At 39.9% G+C, this 27,264-nt stretch overlaps 1 protein-coding gene across 1 annotated transcript in view; it reads left to right on the top strand.

The window, feature by feature from the left end:
- LOC117452222 (transmembrane protein 132C) overlaps positions 1-27,264 on the top strand; it is a 279,729-nt gene that overhangs the window by 49,132 nt on the left and 203,333 nt on the right. The window contains exons 2-3 of the mRNA XM_034090728.2: positions 10,497-10,903; positions 11,453-12,021. Coding sequence (XP_033946619.1) covers positions 10,497-10,903; positions 11,453-12,021 — 976 coding nt within the window. The remainder of the gene's footprint in view (positions 1-10,496; positions 10,904-11,452; positions 12,022-27,264) is intronic.

Raw genomic sequence — 27,264 nt, 5'->3', positions numbered from 1 at the left:
TTAAATCAGTTGAGGCTCCGACAACTTTCACTCCTTCATAAGCAGCTTTTACAAGTTGGCTGCCTTGCTGTGGGCTACTGAAGGAGAGCATTGAATGGCACTGAAGTCCAATGGATATTTCCCTTCCTCATATTCATAGCCAGAAGATCTTGGCCGGACACACACAGAGGCTTTTCTTCACAACTCTGTCTGAATTGAAAGAAGCTCTTCTCTTATTCACTTCCATATCTGGAGTGAGGCACTGCATGAGATAACGTTGGCTCAACCTTAGCATGACACCTCCAAAATGAAGAGTTGACTGTTTTTGTATCATCACCTTGAATTAGGTGCTTCTCGGCAAAATTATATTAACAACCACTGAATGAAAGCCAACCATTCAAACACATGATCCTGTCTCTGTTATATTGTTTGACTTGGGTGTTGGGAATCTAGTGAATCTAACATAGCCTTTCAAAAATATGTGTTGATAAAGTTTGTCTTTTACTACATTTTCGCTTTCTTAGAAGCCCAATACAATGGCTCTTTATCTTTCTCAAACATCTCCTTAAATGTTGAGTATTTTGTCGATGGTTCCTGTATTGCTACAACCACACACCTGATTTTGATGGTCATCGTGCAGTGGGAAACATTAAAATGGACGTAGTTTATTTTAAACAGTTAATACACTCACGATTCAATCATTGTACTACTGTAGCTGCCCACTTTTTGACCACTTCTCAGCAGTAGGTAACCATCCACTTAAGGTATGATGTGGTGTTTCTTTTGTCATGTTCACATTTTCAGAAACTTTACAAAAAGTGTGATTGCAAATGTGTGGAAGGAGCACAAAAACTGTGCCAGGTCGTGTGGCAATGTATGTGGTAATGTGGCATACTTTGGCCTATGGAGAAGATTTTCTATAAACACATTTCATATAAATCCCATTCAACAAAGAATCCCATTCAAGTTTACACAGCATGTCAGCCATTTAGAATTGATTGTATTAATTTCCCATTTTTCTTTTAAATGTAATGACATACATCCAGTGCTCTGGAACCGTGTATTTCTGTGTGAGCCAGTGTGAGTTCCGAATTTCCTGCACGCTGCTTCTCCATTTCCGCCTGTGCTGCTCAACTTCCTTCCTGAGAGGCCTTTCCTTTCTTTCCCTCAGTGGTATGACGATGACCATTTGAAATTGCTCTTCACACAAATACAAAGACACACATAATGAGTACAATGACCATCACACACACACACACACACACACACACACACACACACACACACACACACACACACACACACACACACACACACACACACACACACACACACACACACACACACACACACACACACACACACACACACACACACACACACACACACACACACACACACACACACCCACACACACACTCCCATTATTCCTCCATCCATCTTTCAGTCAGTCAATCCCAAATTCTTCCTTATACGATGGTCAACTTGAGAGAAAGTCACAATAAAATTGGAGAGAGGCAAGTTTCAATTATATAAAATAAGGTGTGGCAGGCGGTATAATTTTATAATAATATAAAGTTGGAGGAGACATTTACTTGGAACTGCAGAGCTTGACTGTATTTACTGATGTTAATGATAAGATAGTTGACTTCTTACACATTTAAGACTATTTAAACAATATTGTGAGATGACACACAAAGTTAAAGTGAATCTCTCTGGAATGCTGATATCATCTTCAATTGAAGTTAGAAGATGTTATTTTTTATAACATAAACATTTTGATTAACTCAAGGGTGCACCTACTGTTGGGAACAAATGTGACGGTTACCCCACAGACTGAAGAATCTCTCATGGTCCATTTCTATTTCTCATATGTCCAAAAGTGTTGTTTACTGATGGAGGCAGATGATTTATGTGAAATTATTAGCTATGACATGTCTCCCTGTCTCCCCCTTAAATTACACCTTTGGAGAGATGTAATGGGAAACCGAACAGGGCCGAGGAAAAATAGAAGGGAGGAAAGCTAATATAGGGCGGCATAGAGGAAGAAATTGAGAATAAGAGGCCAACAGATAGGGAGGGAAAGGGGAATATTAGGTCCAAGCAAGTTTGGTGGGGGTTAGTGGCAGACGACAAAGGTGGTACTCCAACCATATATCTGGGGAAATGTGACTCCACTGACCCATTGACAGGCACATCCATCAACAAGTTGTGTGTGTGTGTGTGTGTGTGTGTGTGTGTGTGTGTGTGTGTGTGTGTGTGTGTGTGTGTGTGTGTGTGTGTGTGTGTGTGTGTGTGTGTGTGTGTGTGTGTGTGTGTGTGTGTGTGTGTGTGTGTGTGTGTGTGTGAGAGTATTGGGGATTATTCTACCAAGGGTACACAGAATTCTGTAAACACTTCTTGGACAAGGACAAACTTAGAGGGAACTTTATCACAATTACAACAAAAACTGGTAAAAAGGTTTGTCACATTGGGATGATTTCCAATTAGAAACATTAGTCAGTGATAAAAGAGGTCTTGCAATCAGTTCTTTGAAAGGTGAGGCTGAAAACAATTGAAACATGAAACAACCAAGGCAACTTGAAAGATGACAAGTCTTCTATTGGGAAGAAAAGGTTAAAAATAAGTTAATATGAAAACAGGTCTTGTGTTTAAAATAATGAATACATACAACATTACATGTTAGACGCTCTTATCCAAAGCGACTTACATACTCAATACTGTGGGCAATCCCCACAGGAGCAATTTGGGGTGAAGTGTCCTGCCCAGGGACACAACATCATGCTGACTGCAGTGGGGTTTGAACCTGTGACCCCCTGATCCGAACACCAAGGCTCTATCCACTGCGCCACACGCCTCCCAACAACACACACATATATTGTTCATATAACAGATAAAGTATGCACAATTGTAGGTAGATAAAATAAATACAACACTTTGGATTTAATACAATATATCAGTCTCGCTTAGCTGATCTGCAACACCTCTCTGAAAAAGTCCCAGTAATTGTTCTGCTTGCCAGTTTCTTGCAGGGCTATAGCACTGGGTTTCATTATATTGTTCGGTGTTTCTCCAGCCCCTGTATCAATAATTGGCTTCCAACTATCTAGCTGTCACACCAGAAACACAGCAAGCTTTTAGGGGATTGGCCTAATTGTCAATTTACCTGCAAAAGTTCAGAACAATAACAGTGTGTAGGCCACTTTGCACACATTGTCATAACATCTGGGATATACTTACTTTAGCTGACTGAGGCCCCATTTACACGGAGACGGAAACGAAAATGAACCGAATTCAATATCAAAAACGTATTCCGTTCACACGCAATCGGCTCAATAAACGTGAGCGTTCCCACGCTGTCCGCGGTTCCGTTACGGCCTCGTGTGAACGAACCGTCTATACGATAAAAAAAAGTAGCAGATACAACCCGAACCGTCTCCATGTAAACGGGGCCTGAGCCTCTAAAAGAGCAGATAAACAATAGCTAGTTTGTATAAGATCCTTTGGCTTAACAATGGCCATGTCTCTTACACGCTACACGTCTTTTTTGTAACATAGGCTTTCAGTGATAAAAGTGGAGTCGCTTTTACCCTGTCACGTCTTATAGAGTAACCTGATGATGTCACATTTCCTCCACATCCACATTTTCACAAGCTGAGCAGTGAAGCAACATCTATGTGGGAAATCAGTGGACCTGAAGAATGAGAGATTGAGAGACCACCAAAATAAACTCATGCTTGTGATGAATGTTCTGCTCAGAAATAGAAACCTCATCCCTCTCTCATCCTCTTTCACCCTATTACCTTGCCTCCTCGACACTCTTTCCTCCCTTTCTTTCACATCTCACACCATCTCCGTCTATATATCTCGCTGTATCCATCTGTATCCTTCTCACTCCCCCCATCTCGTTCTGTCTCTCTCTCAGATAGTGTGCCATCTGTGTGATCAATGGAGTTAATTCTTTTCAGGAAATTCTCTCTCGATGGATTTTTCTTTGCTGTACTGTGTCTGCACTGTTATTTTTTTTTTTTGTCCAGGTGTTGGGGTGGGATACTTCTTTAGAACAAATCTGGAAATGAGGCAAAAGCAAACAGATGTTTTTATGTGTTTCATCAAACACTTATTCATTTCTTACATGTTGTTGTATTCCAGAAGTTCACACATGTAGGACAGCAGTCGTGAACAAAAACGTTTTTTTTTGCTCATTTGGATTAGCTTCGCCCGAAAGCACTAATAACTTACAAGAACCAAGTGTGTAGAAAAACCTAAGCAAGAAACATATGAGGACTGGCAAGGAGAACCAAACAGATGGAGGGGATAAGTAGTTTGTGCATGGTTTGTCATACATTAAAGCAAAATTGGTAGTAACAGCAAATCAAGAATAACATTCTGGAGCATTTTGATACCTTCTGTCTTGGCAATGCATGGCCACCCTGTACAATGCCAATGCACCAAAATCAAACTGAAAGTTTGCACAGAAAAGTTTACTGGAGCTACGAATGATGTTTTTGTAAAAAAAATAATTCTGCTGTGTAAGCGTAACACACTGGTGCGTGCAACAATGTCACCACACACCAGTGTTGTAGTCAAGTCACCAATTCACGAGTCCAAGTCACTCTTGAGTCACCACTCTTCGAGTCCGAGTCCAAGTCTGAGTCACCAAGGGAGAGTCGTAGTCGAGTCCGAGTCCAAGTCCGAGTCACCCAAGGAGTGTCCGAGTCGAGTCCGAGTCATCATTACCTGTGTTCGAGTCCGAGTCCAAGTCCGAGTCACCCAAGGAGTGACCGAGTCGAGTCCGAGTCATCATTACCTGTGTTCGAGTCCAAGTCCGAGTCACCCAAGGAGTGTCCGAGTCGAGTCCGAGTCCGAGTCACCAAGGGAGAGTCGTAGTCGAGTCGTAGTCCAAGTCCGAGTCACCCAAGGAGTGTCCGAGTCGAGTCCGAGTCACCAAGGGAGAGTCGTAGTCGAGTCGTAGTCCAAGTCCGAGTCACCCAAGGAGTGTCCGAGTCGAGTCCGAGTCATCATTACCTGTGTTCGAGTCCGAGTCCACGTCCGAGTCACCCAAGGAGTGTCCGAGTCGAGTCCGAGTCATCATTACCTGTGTTCGAGTCCGAGTCCAAGTCCGAGTCACCCAAGGAGTGTCCGAGTCCAGACACACACAGACTCAAAACCATGGACACACTGGCACATACGTTACATAAACAATGTATAGGCCTAAATTGCATAAACTACAGTATTGCAACTAAGCAGACAGCGCTGCTTTTCTCTCTCTCTATCTCCACTTTCAAAATCTATTTAAAACTCATAACAAACAAACAAAATTCCCAAAGTTGTCCTGAAATTAACTTATTAAATAAACAAAATGAAAAATATATATAACCTACTAATGCAAACATTGAATCTGGACTGGAAATTATTCTGATTAGGCCTAGCCTACATTGCAAATAAGCAGACAGCGCTGCTTTTTTCACACACACACACACACACACACACACACACACACACACACACACACACACACACACACACACACACCTTGAGTTTTGAAGACTGATACATCAGATATGGATAAACAAACTTTGCAGCCCAGTTTCCCAGCTTTGCAGTCTATCCACGAGTAGGTCTCTTGTTTCCTCTGCCACATCTCCTCCGTCCATACCTCTGGGAAAGGTGAGCTTGAGCTAGCCAGGGGAACGTTGCTAGCGCAGCTAACGTGCACGTTAGCTAGCATTATCCACATCTTTAGGCGGCTCTTCTGATGATGTACTGTAGTACTAGTAGCAGCTTCACTTGTAGCTTCGGTGCTGCTAGACTCTTTCTTCTTGTGAATTATATTCTTTTTAGAAAAGAAGTCAAGTAAAAAATGCTTGCCTGCCATTATAGAGCTTTTTCGTTAGCGTTCTTGAGGGAAAGAGCTGCCGCAAAATCGGCGGGCGGTAAGCTGGCCGTGGGTGTGTCACTGACACACCCCCAGCTCGCCACGGGGTCACGAGCGTGATGACTAATCATAATTCTTTAAGGAAATCGTTTTTATTTTTTATTACAATTACTGTGAAATGTATTATGTTTTTGTCATTATTACAACAAATACACACTTGCAACTGATAAGACTGGCAATGATTTTATATTTATTAGACTATTACAAAAAAGATCATGCTCCAAATAAGTGGGGGTACGGCGTACCCCCGCGTCCAACGGCCACTACACCACTGTTGATTAGATCACGTTACTCTGATGATAGTGTTCAACACAGCCTATATGTCTGAACTCGATCCTTAGAGTAATGTGTTACGGAGCCTTCTCTTCAATCTTGTTTCCACATAACATAACAAGCATTTTGCGCTGCTCTTTTCCAATGTGGAAGCAGAATGTGTGAAAGCATACAGCATGATGCGGGGTGTGTCCTAGACATGTTTAGACTGGAACAGCGTGAACTCGCCTCACAGGTGCACAAGCCAGGATAGAGGACATCAGACTCCAGAGAAAACTTGCTCGAGTCCGAGTCCAAATCGGAGCGTCATCGTGGGGGGGGGGAAATGCACGAGTCCGAGTCCAAGTCATCGTGCGCGAGAATTCACAAGTCCAAGTCGCGTCAATCAGTGCGCGAGTCCGAGTCCAGTCCGAGTCCAGTACGAGTCCCGAAAATCGGCACTCGAGTCCGAGTCCAGGACTCGAGTACTCCATCTCTGCCACACACACACACACACACACACACACACACACACACACACACACACACACACACACACACACACACACACACACACACACACACACACACACACACACACACACACACACACACACACACACACACACACAAGCTCACTTGCAGACAGATGCCCAAACCATGCTGATTTGAAAGATAGCCCTGTGTGTTTGTTTGCATATTCTAATTAAAGTAAATATTTAACCAAGACAATATCAGGCAGTGCTGATACCAAATCACATGTTGGTATCGCTCCTTCTCACTCCAAAGACATCTAGCCTTGCTTATCACAGTTTTTTTCTTTTTTTCTGTCCTACATGCTCCACTGTGTTTTGATTATTGGCCGTATGTGTGTGTGAGTTTGTGTGTGTGTGTGTGTGTGTGTGTGTGTGTGTGTGTGTGTGTGTGTGTGTGTGTGTGTGTGTGTGTGTGTGTGTGTGTGTGTGTGTGTGTGTGTGTGTGTGTGTGTGTGTGTGTGTGTGTGTGTGAACTTGGAAATAAAGCAGGAAGGGCATTTTTGGGAGGAAAAATAATCACAGATGGGCCTCGTCAAATCTCTGTACATCTGGCTTTGTCCCTGTCCAGTTTTTACACACACACACACACACACACACACACACACACACACACACACACACACACACACACACACACACACACACACACACACACACACACACACACACACACACACACACACACACACACACACACACACACACACACACACACACACACGCAGTGTGCAGCAGGACCACAGCGGGTATGGACTCCTGTCGTGGTTGGTGGTTGCCAAAGTAATGATGCCAAGGAATCTCCATCATGCCAAGTTCAATGGTAGCCAATGGCATGCCAGTGTTTGAATGCAAGATTTCAAAGTGCTAACTCTTACATGTAGTCTTGCGCCACATATTGAGCTGATATTGGCCAGCCTTTCTTGTCTGTAATTTTAATTTACATAACTCACAATGACTTTGTGAACAATTTAACATTGTGACAATAATGGAATCTTAAAATATCAGTGTAAAACCCTAAGAAATGAGCATGGGTGAATAGCAGTTTTTGGAAAGACTTGAAAACCCTGGTAGTAAGTATGAAATGACATATGACCTGAGATAAAGGGAATACATCTTTGTCTGATATTTCATACAATTATAATGATTCCCTCCAAGGGTCAACCTTTGCCTGCATGAGAAAGCTGCATGTGTGTGTGGTTGCCTGTATGCGCGTGTGTGTGTGTGTGTGTGTGTGTGTGTGTGTGTGTGTGTGTGTGTGTGTGTGTGTGTGTGTGTCAGCTGTTCTAGGTCCCTGTCCGGGATTGGGACATATGCTGCACAAGACTCCTGTGGACACACACACACACACACACACACACACACACACACACACACACACACACACACACACACACACAAAACATACGGGTTTGAGCTGTGTGTGTGTGTGTGTGAGCCTTTGCACCTCAAGGACACCCTTAATAATGAGAAAATAAAAAAGCTAAAGCTTACTGAGGCTAATGCACTGATGTGTTTTGACCACACGACCTCACTCAAAAGTGGATGATTACAAAATACATGAACAATTCAGTCAGGCTACATTTTAACCAGGCTTTCTTGCATGTGACTCTCTTTTTCCAAATCCAGCTTTTTTTATTAACACATTCAGTTTTGAAAAAGCATTATTGAAACATGTTTTCAGTGTTTACATCACATTGGGAATTTGCATCGCAATTTTTTCCTCTTACTCATTTGAGTTTTTCCCTCACCTCTGTCTCACACTTATTTCCTATATGCGTTATGCCTTTATGCGATCCTGGAGTTTCTTTTTCCACTTCACCACGTCTCTCATTCTTTCTCTCTTTTTCCTGTCTTTCTCCATCAAAATGTATCCTTACGTGCTTTCACACCATAACCAAACCACTGTGCTTATTCATGTTGCACTGGAGTATCACTTTATTTCTTTGCTATTATTTTTTTGTGAAGTCGCCGCAGTATGACTTGCCCCAGACAGCGGTATGCTGTCCCACCCTCATTATATTTTCACACTCCGCTACCCAAGGACGGACACACACACACACACACACACACACACACACACACACACACACACACACACACACACACACACACACACACACACACACACACACACACACACACACACACACACACACACACACACACACACCACACACACCCACACACACACACACACCCACACACACACCCACACACACTCACACATTTCAGCTCAAACCCGTATGTTTTGTTTGTTCCAGCACGGATTCCTTGGTGTGATAAGATGGAAATATTTTCATCAGTGTTTTGTATATTAAATTAACTATTTTATACAGATTCCCCTGCAGCATTTTGGCACTTCAACACTATCCATTTCATGTCACAAATCATGTTTCAGCTTGCTATGTTTGAATGCAGGTAAACAGCATTTTTTAGAAAGCAAAGGAGGCTTAACACAATTGCCAACAACCAATATCAAAACGCATCAGCTATAGTCTGACATTTATTTAGGTTTTTATTAGCTTAAAATGAGCTTGTAAACTGGTTAGTTGCAAAACAATTCTGTTGTAAACATTCATCAACTCCATTGAAGCGTCTCGAGGTGCTAATCAGACTGTAAACAATTTACTGCTGCAAGGAAGTTGTTCCTGGATTTTCACTGGTTTCCAGAACCAACAAAATATAACCCATTGTCTCCTTAGGCTACTGTAGATTATCGTCAAACAAATAGACAATGAATACCATGATCCTATCTGCTAAGCCATATACAAAATATCCACATTATGGTAGATAGATCTCCGTCTCCGGCATACATTTGACTATTTGTATCTTATACTGTATAGTACCTGAATCGAGCTCTTCTTGAACTTTATTAAACCATTCATAGTTCTATGAAATGGATATTTCTAGTTTAAAGGCATTTAATCATTTTAATTGTTGCTTTACTCTTCCTTCCCTTCTTCACGATACAAGGTTTTTGTCATTGTTTGTTAGCATATGGCTAACACTGATATTCAAAAAGTGTGGGGTTCAGTGTCTTGCACAGTATAATGCTGACAAGTCAAATAGCGGATGCAAAGAAAATGGTGATGTAGGTTAAAGGGTAGAAATCAAAACTCCCTCTCATCATAGCCGAGTCTTTGCAACACCTCTTCAGAAATTAGATATTGCACCAAAATCTGTGTAATCCTTGGCTTCAAATTCAGAATCTTTGGAAAATGTCTGTTTTAATAAACACAATAGGAAATTAATATAAACTGAATGGATTTCCATTCAGTTTATATTCATTTCCTATTGTGTGGAAATAAACTGCCAAAGAGCAATATGTCAGTTCTGATATATTCCGAATGCGGATTTAAAAAAAAGTGATGCATTAATGTAGAGCCCTGTGTGATGCTGAGTCTATAATTCCTGTATACACGAGTGAGATATAATGTGTTTAAGCTTATATCCCCCTGTAGAGAAACTGTAAAGAAACCATGTACATGTACCAATTGTGTGTTGTGGCAGGGGGTTGAAATGCATGTGTGAATTGATGTGAAAAAGCAGATGGATATGTGCATGTGTTTATAGCCGTGTGTGTGCGCAATGACAATTCATATCACAGGTCAATGAGTCTTGGATGTACACACTGTTTGTTGACTAGACTCTATGAGATGATTTGGATGCTTCGGATTTGAATGACACTGTAATGTTTACATGTTTCTGCCAGGCAGAGCATGATTGCTATGGGAGGGATGATTCAAGTTTAAGGCATTTAATCATTTCTATTTTTCCTTTTCTCTCCTCAGTGTCGGACAGCCAAGCAGCAGGAGTAGGAGGAGGGTCAGACTCCTCCCAGACCCGTTTCTCCTCCTCCCTCCCCACTTACCTCCCTGTCCAGTGCCAGTTAAGTGGAGCCGACTCCGCCTTCTTTCTGCGGGAAGCCAATCAGGAGATCATGCGAAATGGCAGCCTGTCATCGCGGACTGAGCCCTTCTTCCTCCACCAACTGGAGCCGGCCGTGGCCACTCCACAATCCCTGCCCAGCGTCAACTGCAGCTACGGAAACCTGAGCATTGAGCAGCCAATCCCTGTAGAGCTGCTTCAGGGCCCAGCTCCACATCTGTTGCCGACAACCAACCAGGTGACTCTGAACTGGAAGGTCAAAGGTCAAGTGGTGGTCCCCAAAGTTGGCTCAACAAGGCCCTGGATACAGGTACGGGCAGTTTAATGTTAAACTTAAAATGTTTTTTTATCTTTTTCTTTAAAAAATCCTTTTAAAAATAAATGTTAAGGATTGACTTGTTATGACAATCTCATAACCAAATCATAATTACATCCAAACCAGAGATAATTAAAGGGTTCAAATTATAAATGTATCATATGTTTGTTGATGCATTTTAATTATTATATTGTTGTTATTGCCTACTTGAAGCTTCTTCTTTGGCTCACAAAAAGTGAAGTTAATTGATGTAAAAATGCAGATCAGAGCAGCTTTAAAGAATGCACTCATTAGTGCTTATGGATAAATCTATCGGCACAGAAAGAAAGAAGAACATTTATAAATAAGAGTAGACAATCATTTAACTCTCCATTTACAAACCATTGTTTGTATTGATAAGAGGTGATTTATAATTTCAGCTGTCAATTACAGTGTACAGTAGGACAGATAATATTGTTTTTTTGGCTAACTTTTCATCTTCTGATCCACCCATTATGACATAAGCATTATCTGTAAATAAATATATATTTGTTTTGTCCTCAGGTATTGTTTTACCTGGTAGGGCGACGTTGGGATGAGCCCGACCCCCCTCCTCCAGCCCTCCTCCCATGTGTCAGAGCCATAGCCATCCGTGACACCAGTGAAGCAGCCCCCTCGGCGGGCTGCCGACTCATGGGACCATCTGGCATCTGTGTTGTCCGTCTGGAGATTCCCCCAGCTTGGTTTACACCACCACAAGTGAGAAAAAGACCTCCTGAAGTGACTCTACCATCAGTGGATGTGTATTACTCGATAATACCAATGGAAGGGGCCGGTCAAGAGTGTCCTTCCATCGTTAATGAGCCATGGCGAGGTCAGAGCGCTAACACCGGGCCTCTTGGACTGGGCCTTGGAGGACAGTGGAGCCTCGGGGAGGATGTGAGTCTTCAGGACATGCTGAAAGCCGGCTCAGTGGCGATGACCTTTGGCATGGTTTCCGCCAAAGGAGAGAAACTGAGACTGGATGAAAACGTAGAGGTTCTGGTGCCGCCCAGCCCGGTTCGGCTCGGCAAGACCGTGGCATTTGGCGTCTACATGAAGACTGGTTCGAACACGGAACAGTTTACTTTGAGGTAGGAAAACCAATGCTTTCATATAAGTTATTTGGCTTTGCTTCTTGTATTCTTTTTATTTTGTTTTGTCAGATTTCAGTTTTCCTTTGGTAGTTTTTTCTTTCCTCCTCATCTGCTCTCTCTCATCTGTCGACACTGCCGCCTCGCGAGGTTGATGGCTGTCACCTTTGTGTACTCAGCCTCTTTCAGGAGCCAGCAATGCAAATAACAACCTCATGAATATTCATGAGTGATCCAAGGAGAGAAGAAAATACAGAGAATGAGAAGCAGGAGAGGGAAAATAACTGAGAGGGACTGAAGTATAGGGGACAGGGAAATTAAATGAGGTGCATAACATTAAAATAGATCCTGGTTTTTCAAACTAAATGGTGGAACCCATGTCTCTAAGGTGTGCCTTAATAGGTCACCTGCATTATTGACAATGGGTTTTGTTCGCTTGTGTCACAGGAAACAAATTCTTCTTGGTTCGCTGGCTGAAAATGATTTTACAACCCTGGTCTAGACGAAGTATGCATATCTGCATCCCATCTCTGCCTCATCATTTCACCGACTTTAGGGATTTCAGTCTGACAAATGATAGATTTATCATTTTTCACAATTTATTATTCTATTCAGAGAGCATCCCAGCACACAACACTGCAGCTGCATTACTATAACAATATATTCCTATGAGGTTAGAACTATTGAGAATATTATAGAGAGTAACTCTGAGAAACTTTAAATACATGTTTCAGTATTTCAGTCCCACATTTATTTAAAGAAAACCTTGAATACACTAACCATGGTAATTGGCACTTGCCAACCAACTCCATGTTTCACATGAGGCCTTTCAGATCATGTGTGCAAAGTCAAAGGAATCGATTTTACATAATAAAAGCTGCACATGTGATCACCTAAAAGTATTTGGGAAGTTCTAGTGACAATAGCAATTGGCAAAGATCTTTCAGAGATTTTTGAAAGATTTTTTTAAGAGACTTCTTGCTGTTTAGGCAAAAGCCTTAGTATAGGTCCTACAGGTTGGTTAAAAGATGCTACAGAAAGAAAATGGAGGGAACATATCAGCAACTATTTTGTATTGGCATCATATCTTCTTTGTCTTATGCAATGTGTGTCTGCCTGTGCGACGACTTTGAAATTGTCCAATCGAAGATCTCAAACAAATCAATTCCGTTCGTCTTTCTGTTTTGTTGTGTGTTTATCTGTGTACACGGCCGTTCCACTTGCAGCTCTTGCCCCCTACCCGAGCATACAGTCCAGTGGATAATCTCCCATGTTAAAACCACAGTCAGACGTGTAATAAGGCTTAAGTGGATCTCATTCCAGTGTGTCCGTGTGTGTGTGTGTGTGTGTGTGTGTGTGTGTGTGTGTGTGTGTGTGCGTGCGTGCGTGCGTGCGTGCGTGCGTGCGTGCGTGCGTGCGTGCGTGTGTGTGTGTGTGTGTGTGTGTGTGTGTGTGTGACATAATAAGCCTTAAGTGTGCTCCATCACAGTGAGGTGATGTGATTATGATAAACTGCTGAGGATATGAAGAAACACGGGCAGAGGACAGGTGAGAGAGAGGGAGACTGTCACAAAGATATACACTGAAAGGAAAGGGGATGAGAGGAAGGTAGTAGAAACTGCCATGAAGGAAATGGGTAAAAGTAGGAAAAAGGTAGAGAGAAGATTTCCAATTGCATCTCTTTTTTACAGCTCTTCAAAGTAGATATTAAATTAGATATCAAAGGATGGAGGACTTGAGGCAACACACATTTTACAAATTGGATATGGCATTTTTGCTGTATCCCCTGACACAGTGCTTGCAGTCTAAAATAAACATATATGATACTGTCACTTGGTGGTGAGAGCACTCTTCTCCAAAACAAAAGCTAAAATGTAGGATTTGTAAGACTGACACTTCTTTAAGTACTCTTCCTGTAATTCAGTCACATTTTGAGTCACATCATCAACGTTGATCACCAATCAGATCAGATGCTATTATTTAATTATTACTAAAGCTATTTGCATTTCTCCTCAAAGTTTTCACGACAACCCTTTTTTACCCTTCACAAATATACACTTTGATGGTTAACACAATGAGTGCATTTGCATTCATGAATAACCTGTTTATGATCAGTTGATGTAATATCTAGTATGAGTTTGCACATGTAAACACCATTTCATGTTTTTTTCAGAAATCTTGATAGGGTTTCAGAGAAACCCTAATATATGAGCTGGAGTACTCGGAAATAAACCGGTCATAGTGACCATGAGATTTAATTGTTAGCTTTTGCCATTTGAAGCGGAGACGATATTACATTTTAAAGTGGAAGAAAATGTAGAATGTAGTGATACATATATCCTCACTGTTCTGTCCTACTCTAATATCCTGTTTGTTTTTGTACACATCACAATCCCTGTACATATAGAATTATCAATACCCAAATGACTATTGTTAATTATAATTAACAAGTTGCAAATCTGTAATTATTTGCATTAACTATTAATCCTTATGATGATGATGATGATGATGATGATGATGATGATGATGATGATGATGATGATGATGATGATGATGATGATGATGTGCAACAAGTAAAGGGAAAAATGTAGTAATGCGTAAGAAAAGGATTATGCAATATGAACATTAAGTTATTCTCTGGCTACCTGATGCACAGTAAAGTCTGCAAACCCATTACTGTATATGAAGTGCCAGTGTCACAGTGTGTGAATTCATGAAAATGATACGATAAACAATTAAACGTGTTTATGGATGAAAGAACACAATAGATGTATGACACACGTGCTAGATGAATGTGTAATTGTTTTTTGACACTGGTACTCGAGCTTGGGTAAGAAAGCCTAGATAAGACCTAAATGGACTGGCTTACATTTTGTGACCAAGCCCAGATTCATTTTGAGGACAACAGGAGATTATGACATGTAGAAGCCTTTTTCTTTATTAAAAACTACTTAAAAGCAGCAGCAAAGGTGTATTGTGCTTATCGTGTTATTTAAGATTTTGACTTTTTTCATTTCAAAGTAGAATTACTCGAGGTTATTTGTTCAAGTAGTTATATCGTCCTTTTAGGGTTACATCTGACATCCATATTTAAGATGTATTCAATTTAGAAGTTCCTGCAATGTTTCTTCTTTGCCACACATGTCACATTTTCCATTAAGAGAAATGAAGGACACACTTATCTTTGCAACTTCCTTACTTCACCTCTCTTCCATGTTCCATTTAACTAAGTGGAGCATCCTTGAATATGACATCAAAATAAGATTACTTAGGTCTATGTTTATATTCAGCCCCTTCCATAAATGTAATATACATCTTCCTGTGTGGCATTAGAATAAGATTATACCTAAAACATTTTATCGCCCAGTTTTGGGCTGATTCATGACTTGATTTTAAGAACAATAGCCTAAAAGAGCAAAGAGGAATTTAGAATTAAGTTTTGAAAAATGATGCCAAACTCTAATATCTGTACTCTAAGTGCTGCTCCATCATTTGATCTTTCTTTTCTTTTTAAATCAAACCACAACATTTTTCTGCTGAATGGACAGAGCAGCACATGATGACCGTATGGTGGGCTACACAAAACCTGTCCAAAATGCATATGTCATTACATTTTAATGTTCATATGCCACCTATCAACCTCACTCTAAAGGAAACAGATGCAGCCCTAACTCCTACAACTGTAAACCATTTTACTGAAGTGCCCCAATATGAAATGTAATCCAAAGGTTTTTGGGCATTTATCCTAAATCAGTACATCAGAAATCCCAATACACAAATTAAATAGCGTCTCTTGGCTCACTAATCTGCACACCATTGCTTGTGTTGCGTTTCAGAATTCCTCTGCGAAGCAAGGAGTCAGATCAGGCAATAACGTTATAATAAAGCTGATTTATTTCAGTTGTGATAAGGAATATAATTGCTCAGCTGAGGTCTCTGGAGATCAGTGATCCACAGACCGCGAGCAGTTTCCACTGTCTGTCACACTTCCTTCCAGAGCCCCGAAAACCGGCAAAACACATTTCATATACTTATTACAGTTAAAAGGTGTCATATTCTGATTGGATATGTGTATTTTTGAGTGAGGTGCTGTCGATTGTTGATTGGAGTACAGGCGAGCCCACGCCTCTTGGCTTCATCCAGGTCCGACAAGTCCAGTCTTCTTTCCAAGGTCATCCAGGCCCTACACTATACTGACTGTCTGTTTCTCCTGTCACGTGCTAAGCTATGATCTGCTTGGTGCCTGGCACGGTGCCCTCTCCTGAACCTCAGCGAATAACTCACAATAGTGCACAATCTAAATAAAGTAGAAGAAATGCAGTTCCTTCCTTATGTTTTGCTCACCATTAACACTGTCACGAAGCTCACTTCTCTTCATAGCTTAAGACCTTCTGGTAGCACATTATTCATAAACATTTCTTTATGAGCAAGCAATACTATTCTTCACTTGTAACCTCAAAAGGTTGAATAGAGGGCACAACTTCATTAAGAATTCATGTTCTATATAGCTCCGGTTCAATGAGCATTCAGCCGAAAGTATTTAAAACAGTGTTTCAATCTGTAGGAACTCTTACCATAGAAGTTGTTGGTGCTTTGGATCTATGTTTAGTTGAGTTTTTACACATTTTTCCGCAGCATGAATGTGACAGGCTGAGGGTCAAAGTGATTAGCATCTCCCTCGTTAAAAAGCTGTCGTCTTGAACTTTGTGCTGTCGTTGTTTGATTAGTTAATTAGTGTGATGATTACTGATGAGCGGATACATTCTATGTGTGTGTATGTGTGTGAGCGATATACTGCAGATAGTGACAGATTCAGACAATGGTAATTGAATGCAAAATACATCGTTTTTTCTTGTTTATTGTTCTCTATTTACTGTCATTCTGTTTTTAGTAGTTTAGAATTATAATTGTATAATATCCTGTCATCCCATTCTATATATCTCTCTCTATATATATGTGTGTGGGTCTGTGTCTGTGTGTGTTGGTGTGTGTGTGTAGGGATTAGTAGACATTTCCTGGGATCAGAGGGGAGATGTACTTCTAAGGACCAGCTAGTCCTCTTTGGTGGTTACATCTCTCTCGCACACACACACACACACACACACACACACACACACACACACACACACACACACACACACACACACACACACAATAGGCCACGGACGCCTATATCCACAAAGCTCCATCATCGATTTCACCTCAAACGCTCTTTCACCAGCAGGGAAGGAGAATCAATAGGTTGTGTGCGTGTCAGTTGTTTACGAATGTAAATGTAGCCTTAACTTATCACATAGTATAAACTTGTTGATGTAGATGATTGTGTTCTTGCATATTTGTTCATCCGATTTGTAAACATATCCCTATTGATTTGTATTTTACAATGTGTGTATGTGTTTTTTGTATATCAAGTGCGCCTCACAGTATGTGTTCTTGGGGAGTATATAGATACTTCATGTTGAGCCATCGGTGTGATTCCCATTGTCTTTGTTTGTCCCTCTGGTTCAGTCGGTTCCTCTCTATGTGCCACTGTCCTTGTTTCTCTGCTGTTCTTTTTGTTTAACCTCTCCAACTGACAAATGCATTTTATACGATCTTGAAAAGGCACAAACAATACGTTGAGAGTTCGATGCATTTCTTTCAGCAACTAAAAAGGCAGTTAAAAGGCTTGCATTGTATTCAAAAAAGACATTTCACAAAGGGACTTGTTGTTGTGTTGGGAAAGTTGCTTTTCTTCTTTTGTCTTGTTACTCTTTATTTCCCAGTATTTTCTTCTGTCATCTGAATTTGAAAAGTGTTGCCAAAGCACTTTTATGTATTTCAATTTTTGCTTCCACTAGTCTTCCCTTTCCCTCTGTCTCCCAAGAGTACATTCAGGCGATTGTTCCATTGGTTTGCAAAGTAATGAAAACAAACTGCAAATCTTTCAAATCAACCAAGTGTCATTATTGACGCTGAGTGCTTCATGTAACACTTTGGCAGAGATTTTGTGCCAACTCTTAAGCAAACTGATGAGTCATCTGAAATTAAAGATTGCCAAATATGATAACTGAGCATTATACGAATGACAAAAAATAGGATATTGAAAAGTGCTGACCTTCCAGCAAGTTAGAATTACTGCATAGTCATAGTGGATACATATCAGGTGGTTGATGTACTGTGCCGACTGCAAAACAAACCTGGCAACACAACACACTAAAATTGTAAATGTTGTTTAAAAATGTATTTATAAAATGTAAAAGTCAAACAATGCTGCTACCGTCTCTTTAAACAAGAAGTGTCAGAGATACAATATAGAGACACATGGATGATTTATAATATTTTATATAAGTGAACAAAAGGTCCAAAGTCTGCGGTGGATACTTACTTCGACATTTGTATCAGTCTTATTGTTATTCTACATGAACAACTGACTAATTAGACATTTAAACATAAATGTAAAACCATGTTATTTGTTAAGAATGAAGGAACTGTTAGGGACTAATTAGACATCAAGAAGGATTGAATGGGATCAAGTAACAGCAGCATGAATACGTAAATAGAGTTAGCTAAATAAATCATTAAGAGAAAATGACATTAATGAGAAAAACTAAACTTCTGAGGAGAAAAATACTTTTAAATGCTGGAGGAAACGTCATGTTCAATTAGGTTTGTTGTACATTTTTATTAGAAAGTAACAAATGCACACACCTTAATGTATGCCTTGATTTGACTTTCAGGTGTGACTATGTGGCAATGAGTGATACGATGGACTCGTAAGAACTCAGATGCTCGATTCTGTTGCTTGGTAATACTCTTTATTGAATAGAAACCAAAGCTTTCAATTATACTTCTAGGTTCTACTAGGACTCTCCATATAATCACTAGGATCTACTAGGTACTGCAATATATATATCTCTGGCAAACAGGCATGGATCTAATGATAACACAAGACGAACCAACACCAGACAAAGGGAGAGAAGGACTAAATATACATATTAGGTAATGGGGCACAGGTGGACACAATCAGGGGCGGGAACAACAATCAGTCTAGCAGGTGCCACACGGACAGGAAGTGCCGACACCTGGAGAGAGAGAGAGTATAGTGATTATCAACAGACCGATAGACAAGACACTAAAACACAACAGCTAACAGCATACTAGCACTAAACCCTGACAATGAGGAAATAAAGAAAACGTCCATATGTTTTATATATATTTAATGTTGTGATTTGTTCAAGCATGTCACCTTTAATTATGATCTTCTCGAGGGAAGTCAGGTAAGCTAGATTTAACATCAGGGGCAAAATGTGGTTAACATACACACACCAAACACACACTCTCCTTATGTGTTTAACCCACTCTGTCTCTTTATTTCTCTAATCCAGTCTGCACTATCATTTGCTGTACAGCAAAGTCCTTCTTTACTTTCTCTCCTCCCTTCCCTATCAGCATCTCCCTTCCTCCCTCCACCTTTCTCCTGTTTTTCTATCCCACTCTCTTTTTCCATCCCACTCAGTCATGAATATTCATAAGAGCGTTGTTTGCATTGCTGGCTCCTGAAAGAGGCTGAGTATACAAAGGTGACAGCCATCATCCGCGGGATAGCGCCATTGTTTGTGTGTTTTTGGAGCTCTGCATGTATGTGAGGGCGAGATAGAAGAGAGAAAAATGTGTGTATTGTGGCTGTATTACTTGAAAAACGATTGACAATTTATCACTGACATTCTAATTATTATGTCTAAGGAAAATTCGAAACATTTTTGCTTTTTGAACTCACTTATTGAAAGGACAGTGATCCATGGCACATGAGCACACATGTTCGTTTAGCAACACATTTCCCTGTCTCTCCCTGTTTTAACTACTCCCAATGCTCGTCTGTGTCTTTTATTTTCACGTCTTTATTGCTATTTGAGTCTGGGTCTGCCGAGTGTTGGGATGCTTCATATGCTAATTTCTGCTGGGTATTGTGTTGTGTTTATTGTTAGTGCCACTCCTTGTTGTAAGAGAGAAGCCTTATTTAGAAACAGACTGCTCTGTACTAATTCCTCTGCACTGAGGGTTCACCAGTTGCTCTGCATTGCACATTTTAGACCAAGCGCTGTGTTTTTTGTGTGTTTAATCATTTACCTCTAAGTTACCCCAGGAGTTATAAAAATGAGTTTGAGGATACTTTTGTTTTTATCTTAACAAGCTTGGGGAAAATGGCTGATATTTAATTAACAGTATGAAATCCCCTCCTGCAGCCGTGGAGCTCGAATTACATTTTTATTTTCTTGGCCTGGGACCCAGGCTCATGAAAAAATATTGTCTGTTTTATTATTCAAGGACCCACTTGAAATAAGCTACAGATGTTGCTATTATAAAGTCCAATATGAACGGCACAATGGCTGAACTGCAGCTGCACTTGAAAAACAATGATGTAAAAAGATACATGACAGTGTGTAGCTTGTATGTCTTTTAATTGTGTTCAATACATTAATTTACTTCATATTTCTAGATGTTTAACATCACAAACACTAACACATATGTCTGCTGGAGCATACCAGCGGTGCATCTGAATTTTAAACCAGACAAAGTGTTCTCATCTAAAGAAAACATCAGTAACCACGAGGACCATTGAGATGCTGGTTTCTAATCTCTAATAAGAATAACACTCTCTTTGCCCATAAACTACAGCACAAGTTTGTTCACTTCATCTATCTGTTTGCAGTTTCATACCACATCAGTTTGAAATGTGTAACATTTTCCAGTAAGCAACTCTTCCTATGTTGCAAATGTATTATCTTTTCAATTTACACACGGCATCTATTGCACGTCTGTCCGTCCTGGGAGAGGGATCCCTCCTCTGTTGCTCTCCCTGAGGTTTCTCCCATGTTCCCTTTAAACTGTGGGGTTTTCTTCGGAAGTTTCTCCTTGTACGATGTGAGGGTCAAAGGACAGAGGGTGTCATATTGTCGTACTGATATTCTGTACACACTGTGAAGACCACTGAGACAAAGGTAACATTTGTGACATTGGGCTATATAAATAAACATTGATTGATTGTTTCACATATAATATAGTCATTGAAATACTGCTTAAACAATAGTTATAATGTAACCTACTGTAGATAACAAATCAACAAAATGATGCCAGTGTAAGTGAAATTAAAATAAATACATAGGTTTTCTAAAGCTTCATGTCATAGCAGATACACACTGACACTCCTTTCACATGATATATAGAATGATGTTAAGTATGTTAATAGCACAAAGCCCAACTCTTATAGTGAGCCTGTGAGCTTTTCGTAATCCACACATCCCATCCTCTCCTCCTTTACCTATAACTCTTAATATGAAGAATGCCTCTGAGCCTTCACTTTGATCACACTGTGGGATTCTCTAGGCTGAATACCATCTACATGGCCCTCCATTGTTACAGAATGACAGCATTCTTCAAAGACTTTCGGCTATAAGTAGCTTGTTTATCTGCTCAACACATTGTACATATTGTCCATGCTATCCCCCATGCTTACTGTATATCTATGCCCTCTGCTTCAGTTTATCCAAACTTGCAATTCACAATGTTGCTTCCTCTTTTAGTACATCTTCCTATTCACTGTGCACTGCAGGGTGCCTCACAACACAGCCCCCAGACTGGGAACACTACTGTTTCCTCTCTGTGTGTGTTAAAGCATATGTGTGAGAATGTCTTTGCTGGTTGTTTTTTATGATGGTACAAAAGTATGGTACAGTTTGTGAATAAAACACAGGCTTACATTGACCAAAGAGGACATACTGTTATTGTGGTCATCTTTATATTTGTCTTTATATCCCAAATATTGTAACATGATGATAACACATTTAACATTCAGTATGTGCAGTTATTAGAACAACCTCCCTACGGATATTTTGAGAGTATTTATATGCTAATTATACAGCTTACTTTTTTTGAGTAATTGGTAAGAACCATTAATGCAATGTGTTACTCTTACCTATCTATATGTTACTTCTCTAACCAGAAAGTCAAAAGCCATAACGGTGTGACATATCTTCACAACACAAAAAGTTATATTTATTTTTGCTCTTATACAAATGTCCAGAAACAGCAATAATCATTGTGTCTTCGTAGGCTATTGTATAACAGAACCTGAAGGCTACCAAACAAAGGTTTAGGAAAAGATCATGCTTTAGGTTCAAATAAATACATCAATAGTATTAGTTAAGTATAGGTTACAAACAAAAAGTAATTGTAAACAGACTTGTTCAGTGTTATTCTATGACAAATTATATTGCATTACTTTTCATAGGTTATACTGTACGTCCTGTACATGCAGTGAATGAGAGCCAACTGTGTCAACAATCTTAAACAAGATTTGTTTTGATTATTTCTCAGAATTCAAAACATGTAATAAGAAAAAAACAAAACAGAAGTTCTGCCTTTTTTCTCCTCAAAGAATAACCCTATTTGTGCTCGATCAAGTGTGACTGTGTCCCTCTTCCCTTTCAGTTCCAATTCAGCCATTGAATGGCTGTCACATTTACCCAGCGAGCCAGTGAACCCCATCAAAACTGTATAGATTTTTTTCACACACGATTGCTCACCAACCATGACAGTCATGTGTTGTTACAGAAAGTGCAGGACCAACACAGAAGACAAAGTTCAGTCTGTAGAAACTTCCTTTATCTTCTTGGCATATGTTCCTCAAATCTCTCTCCAAATAAGCAGCAACAATGTCTAGCAGAATATAATAAAGTGATGGGTGAGTGCTTAAAGTTCAACTAATCTTTTTCTCAAGTTTTCCCATCAAACTTGTCCACTGATGTGTTGAAGGTTGGCTCTGAGCTGTGTAATCTCAGAAGATGCCCACCTGGAAATAAGGCTGTTATTGTTCATTCCAGACACGTTACAATCCTGTAGATTAGATACAGTTTGGTGGACCTTTAAACGCAATTCATAAATCCTTCATGCAGTTTAAGCTTTGAAGATCCCACTAGGATTGAACAACAGTATCAATCATTGTTGCTTTTGTCTTTCCCTTTGGCTTCTCTGTGCTACATGAAGTTTTTAGGGTCACATGGATATTCTGTCACAGAGAACCGGTGTCCTGAAGCTTGTAATCTAATAATCGCTTGTAATGTTGTGATCTCCGGAATTCAAGCTTACTCTACTGTTACACTCATTCTCAAGTCATGCTAAGAGCATCACCTAAATGCATACAACTTTAATGATATGGTTATTTTTTTATGAAGGAATTGAAGAACCCCTGAAGTCCTTTTTAGATTTCAGAGTGTGTAAGTAGTTGTTAAGGGCTTCAGTCAAGAAACACGCTGTGTCTTGATGGATATACAGTAACTGCCATCTAACACTGTTTCAGTTAAATTCCTAAAGTCCAATTAAAGTTGCCACACATGTTAAGGAAACATACTGTATGGTACGTGTGATTCCAGTTTTTGGTGATCAAATAATTCTTTTTTTTTAAACATATGTCATGAACTTTTTAGGACCGGTGTGAAAAAACGTATTTCATGACCGGAATTTCCAAAGCCCAATCAGCTGATGGCTGATAAAAGAGAAAAACGGTTTTCAATTATCACACGTTGTCAACCTGATTAACAGCAAAGCCCATTCACTCTACAAATCTACTTTATTTCGTTAGCAAACAGTTTTCTGTCAGTGCATTTAATGTTGATTATTTTAATGTCTTTCCCTCCTTGTGTCTCTATTTATAATCCACTTTATTGCGAGGCAGTGTGGTCATGAGGGGCAGTTTACTGTTGAACTTGAACTAAAATCTAATTTAGAACAGAGGCTTTTCATAGCTGGGTATGAATACATGGCTGGTTCAATGATTGACCACCGTAGTTCGTATTTGCTCATTTATCAGTGCTAATTTGCCTGACTAATCTCCCCATTAAGCTCGGTGAGAACATTAGCCTAGCAAATTAGCAATGATGAATGGGCTATTATTCATAGCAAAATCTCTGCTTCTATTCGCCTGTTTTCTCTCTCCCTCTTTATTTTCATCGTTATCTTGTATTTACAATACACTGTATGAAATTGAGAAAAACTGTTCCAAAAGTGGTGAAGATGCAGGATGAAAACATTTAGAGGGGATTCTTCATGCAACCAGTTTGGGCCAAATGTAGGATATAAATTAAACTGGATGTGAAACACCTTTGTTGGTTGAACAAAGGCATCACCAATGCCTCTAGTCTTCAGTTTATTTTTTACCGTCTTTTCATCTCCTTGTAAACCTCCCTCTAATCTTAGACGGACTTAACCAAAAATGTTCCAGTTTTCAGACGTTCAAGCACACACACACTCTCACACGCACACGTGAGTCTTTCAAAGTAGCATGTGGTATGTCGTTTGATCTCCTTCTTGTTCTTTGCTTCTAAAGGTAGTCTCAATTATGTTTTATATTTCAATCCCTATAGAGAAGGGACAAACACACACAGAAACGCACGCAAACATGTGTCTCCCTGGAAAATGCAAATAGAAAAACAGCCATGTGTTTAGCTGAAACAAAAGAATATGCACGTGCATGTGAATGGCACAGTAAATTGAGGGCTCTAAAAGCACATGCCTAGAGCCTCTGGACCTGCAAAGCTTTTTTGTCTTCTTGTATCTGAATCACTCAGCGAAAGAGAGAAAGAAAGAGAAAAATGTGAGATTTTAACAGAGAAGGGAAGTTCGAAAGTGAAGGCAGTATCAATCTCCTTTATTTCAGTCTATACTTCTGTACATCTGTTGCTGACTTTTGGTCTTTCCTTCTCTTTTTGTCCTATTATCACTGTTTCCCCTGCTCATTTCTCATAATTATATTTGTCTATTGTTACTCTCACCCTCTTCCTCTCTTTAGTCCCCTTCATTTCTCATAATTAGTCTTAGCATGTGTGCTGTACAGCCACTCAATTACTTACTTAGTAATCATCTTGTGATTAGTTGCTGCACATCCTTGTAGAAGGACTCATCTTTATCTGCCCATGGAACACAATCCACAAAGATACCTTGGACAAGCATGTACACACACACACACACACACACACCACACACACACACACACACACACACACACACACACACACACACACACACACACACACACACACCACACACACACACACAACCATGTATGCACTAGTATATTGTGCCGATATAACAGACACTTTGTCGCTTGAGGTCTGCGAAGGCATCATTGACACTGCTTTTTCTTAGTTTTAACAGTAAAAACTTGCTTGACTGTTCAATATTTTGGTTACTATACATGTCTTTTCTATGATATAGTATAGTTTTCAAGAACATCTCTTTAAAGTTTGTGTTTTCAAAGGATGTTATATATATATATATATGTTATTTTGGGAAATTAGTAATTCAGCATGAATAAAGCCAAATAAAATGACTAATGTACTAAAGAAACCAACCAAGACCAAAATCATAATGACATTGTCATGAATCACATGAAATAACTATATCCCTTTAACAGAATAAACATAATTGAAAGATAACTGCACTGCACTGGTGATACTGCACTGTGTTGCATTGGTAGCAGCAATACTTTTCAGTGTTAGTTTCTACATATACATTTCAGAGCAAATATTATCACTTACAATTAGGGATGGGAATCAAGAACCGGTACTAAGTCAGTACCGGTACCTGATTGGACGGTATTGGTATACCATTAAGCCGCTGGACAAACTGTGCTGCTATGGTATATGAATTACGCTACTTCCTTAGTTTAAACAATTCTGATTGGTTGAACCCTCATCCCGTGTGACGTATCTGGTTTGAGTACCCTCTGATTGGCCACTGTGAATGCCACTCGTCATCTCTCCGAACAGCTCTCTTATTATTGTGAGACTCCCGGGGGCAGACTATAGGGGCAGACGCAACACCTTGCTAGAAACAGCGTCTCAAGGCTTCTTAACATTTAACAACCTATTAATGATGCACTTAACGGGAAGAAACTCAGCTAACATATGTTAGTAACCATTTTACCTACACGGAACAGAAGTCCAACACCAAGAGTCAATCAACACTTAGCAAAACGGGCTAACGGCTACTTGAGCACATAACATGGAAAAATCTTTTCCATGTCATTTTACCATACCTGCCAACCCTACCGATTTGGGCGGTAGTCTACCGCTTTTGCCATGTTTCTACCACCTACCGACTTAGCTGGCATTCCCTACCGATTTTCAATCTTCCCAAACTATAACAAATAAAAATGACACTACATAGACACTGGACTCGACTTTTGGCGGACACCGTTTGCAGCGTGTCTGTGATCCCATCATACAAACAGTCCTCTGTGTTTCTGAAAGAAAAACAACGTGCAGACCGGGGGTAACGCTGCCTTTCCTCTGCACCCCGGGGCTGATGGGTAATCACTCCCAAATGAGGTTAAGGAAACGGAGACATTTGGGTCCTGCAGGGTTTCCCCATTAATATCTGTGTCTCGAAAACACATGTTGGCGACTGAAAGACATCCAGTGTTTGGTCTTTTCCTGAAGCATCCTTCACCTACAGTGTCTCAACTGAAAGAGGACCACAAACACACACAAAATATAATACCATTTTGAGATTTGGGGATATTTATCTCCCATTCTTTCACTTTTTCTGACATTTTCAATACCAAACATTGTTAATGTCTCTGTTTAGTGAACTACAGCAATCTGAAAGCATGTACATTATTTATATCACACTTTATCAGTAGAAAAATGCAGGAAATAACTTTTTTAATGCAGTATTTTCTGATTTATGGCACAACACAAAGATATTTTGCTCTGTGCAAACCTTTGACTAATATGTCAACAACACGAAACAAGAATATGAACCTGGCTTTATCCAATGTTCACACAAGAGTTCTACATTCTGACACATCCTTCATCTGTCTCAACTGAAAGAGGACCAGAAACACATTACAAATATAATAAAATGTGGAGACTTTGGGATATTTATCTCCCATTCTTTTACTTTTCGGGCATTTTACAGACCAAACATGTCGTTGATGTCACTGTTTACCAAACTACCACTTTTTCTGAAAAATGCATACAATTATGCAATATATGTTAAATACAATTACTAGGGTTCCATTTCTTCTGATTACCAAATTTGTGCGTGCATATTTGCCGCACGCAAACCTACCTCTTTTGGATTTGGAAATGTTGGCATGTATGTTTTACCACACAAACAACATATCACATGAAAGCTGAGATTCCACAGATTCCGTTGGATGAATTATAAATCTCATCACTGTACAACCAAAACTCACTGAAC

This window comes from Pseudochaenichthys georgianus, chromosome 9 (genome assembly GCF_902827115.2).
Source record: "Pseudochaenichthys georgianus chromosome 9, fPseGeo1.2, whole genome shotgun sequence".
NCBI lineage: Eukaryota > Metazoa > Chordata > Actinopteri > Perciformes > Channichthyidae > Pseudochaenichthys > Pseudochaenichthys georgianus.
This window is presented reverse-complemented; position numbering and strand designations above follow the sequence as displayed.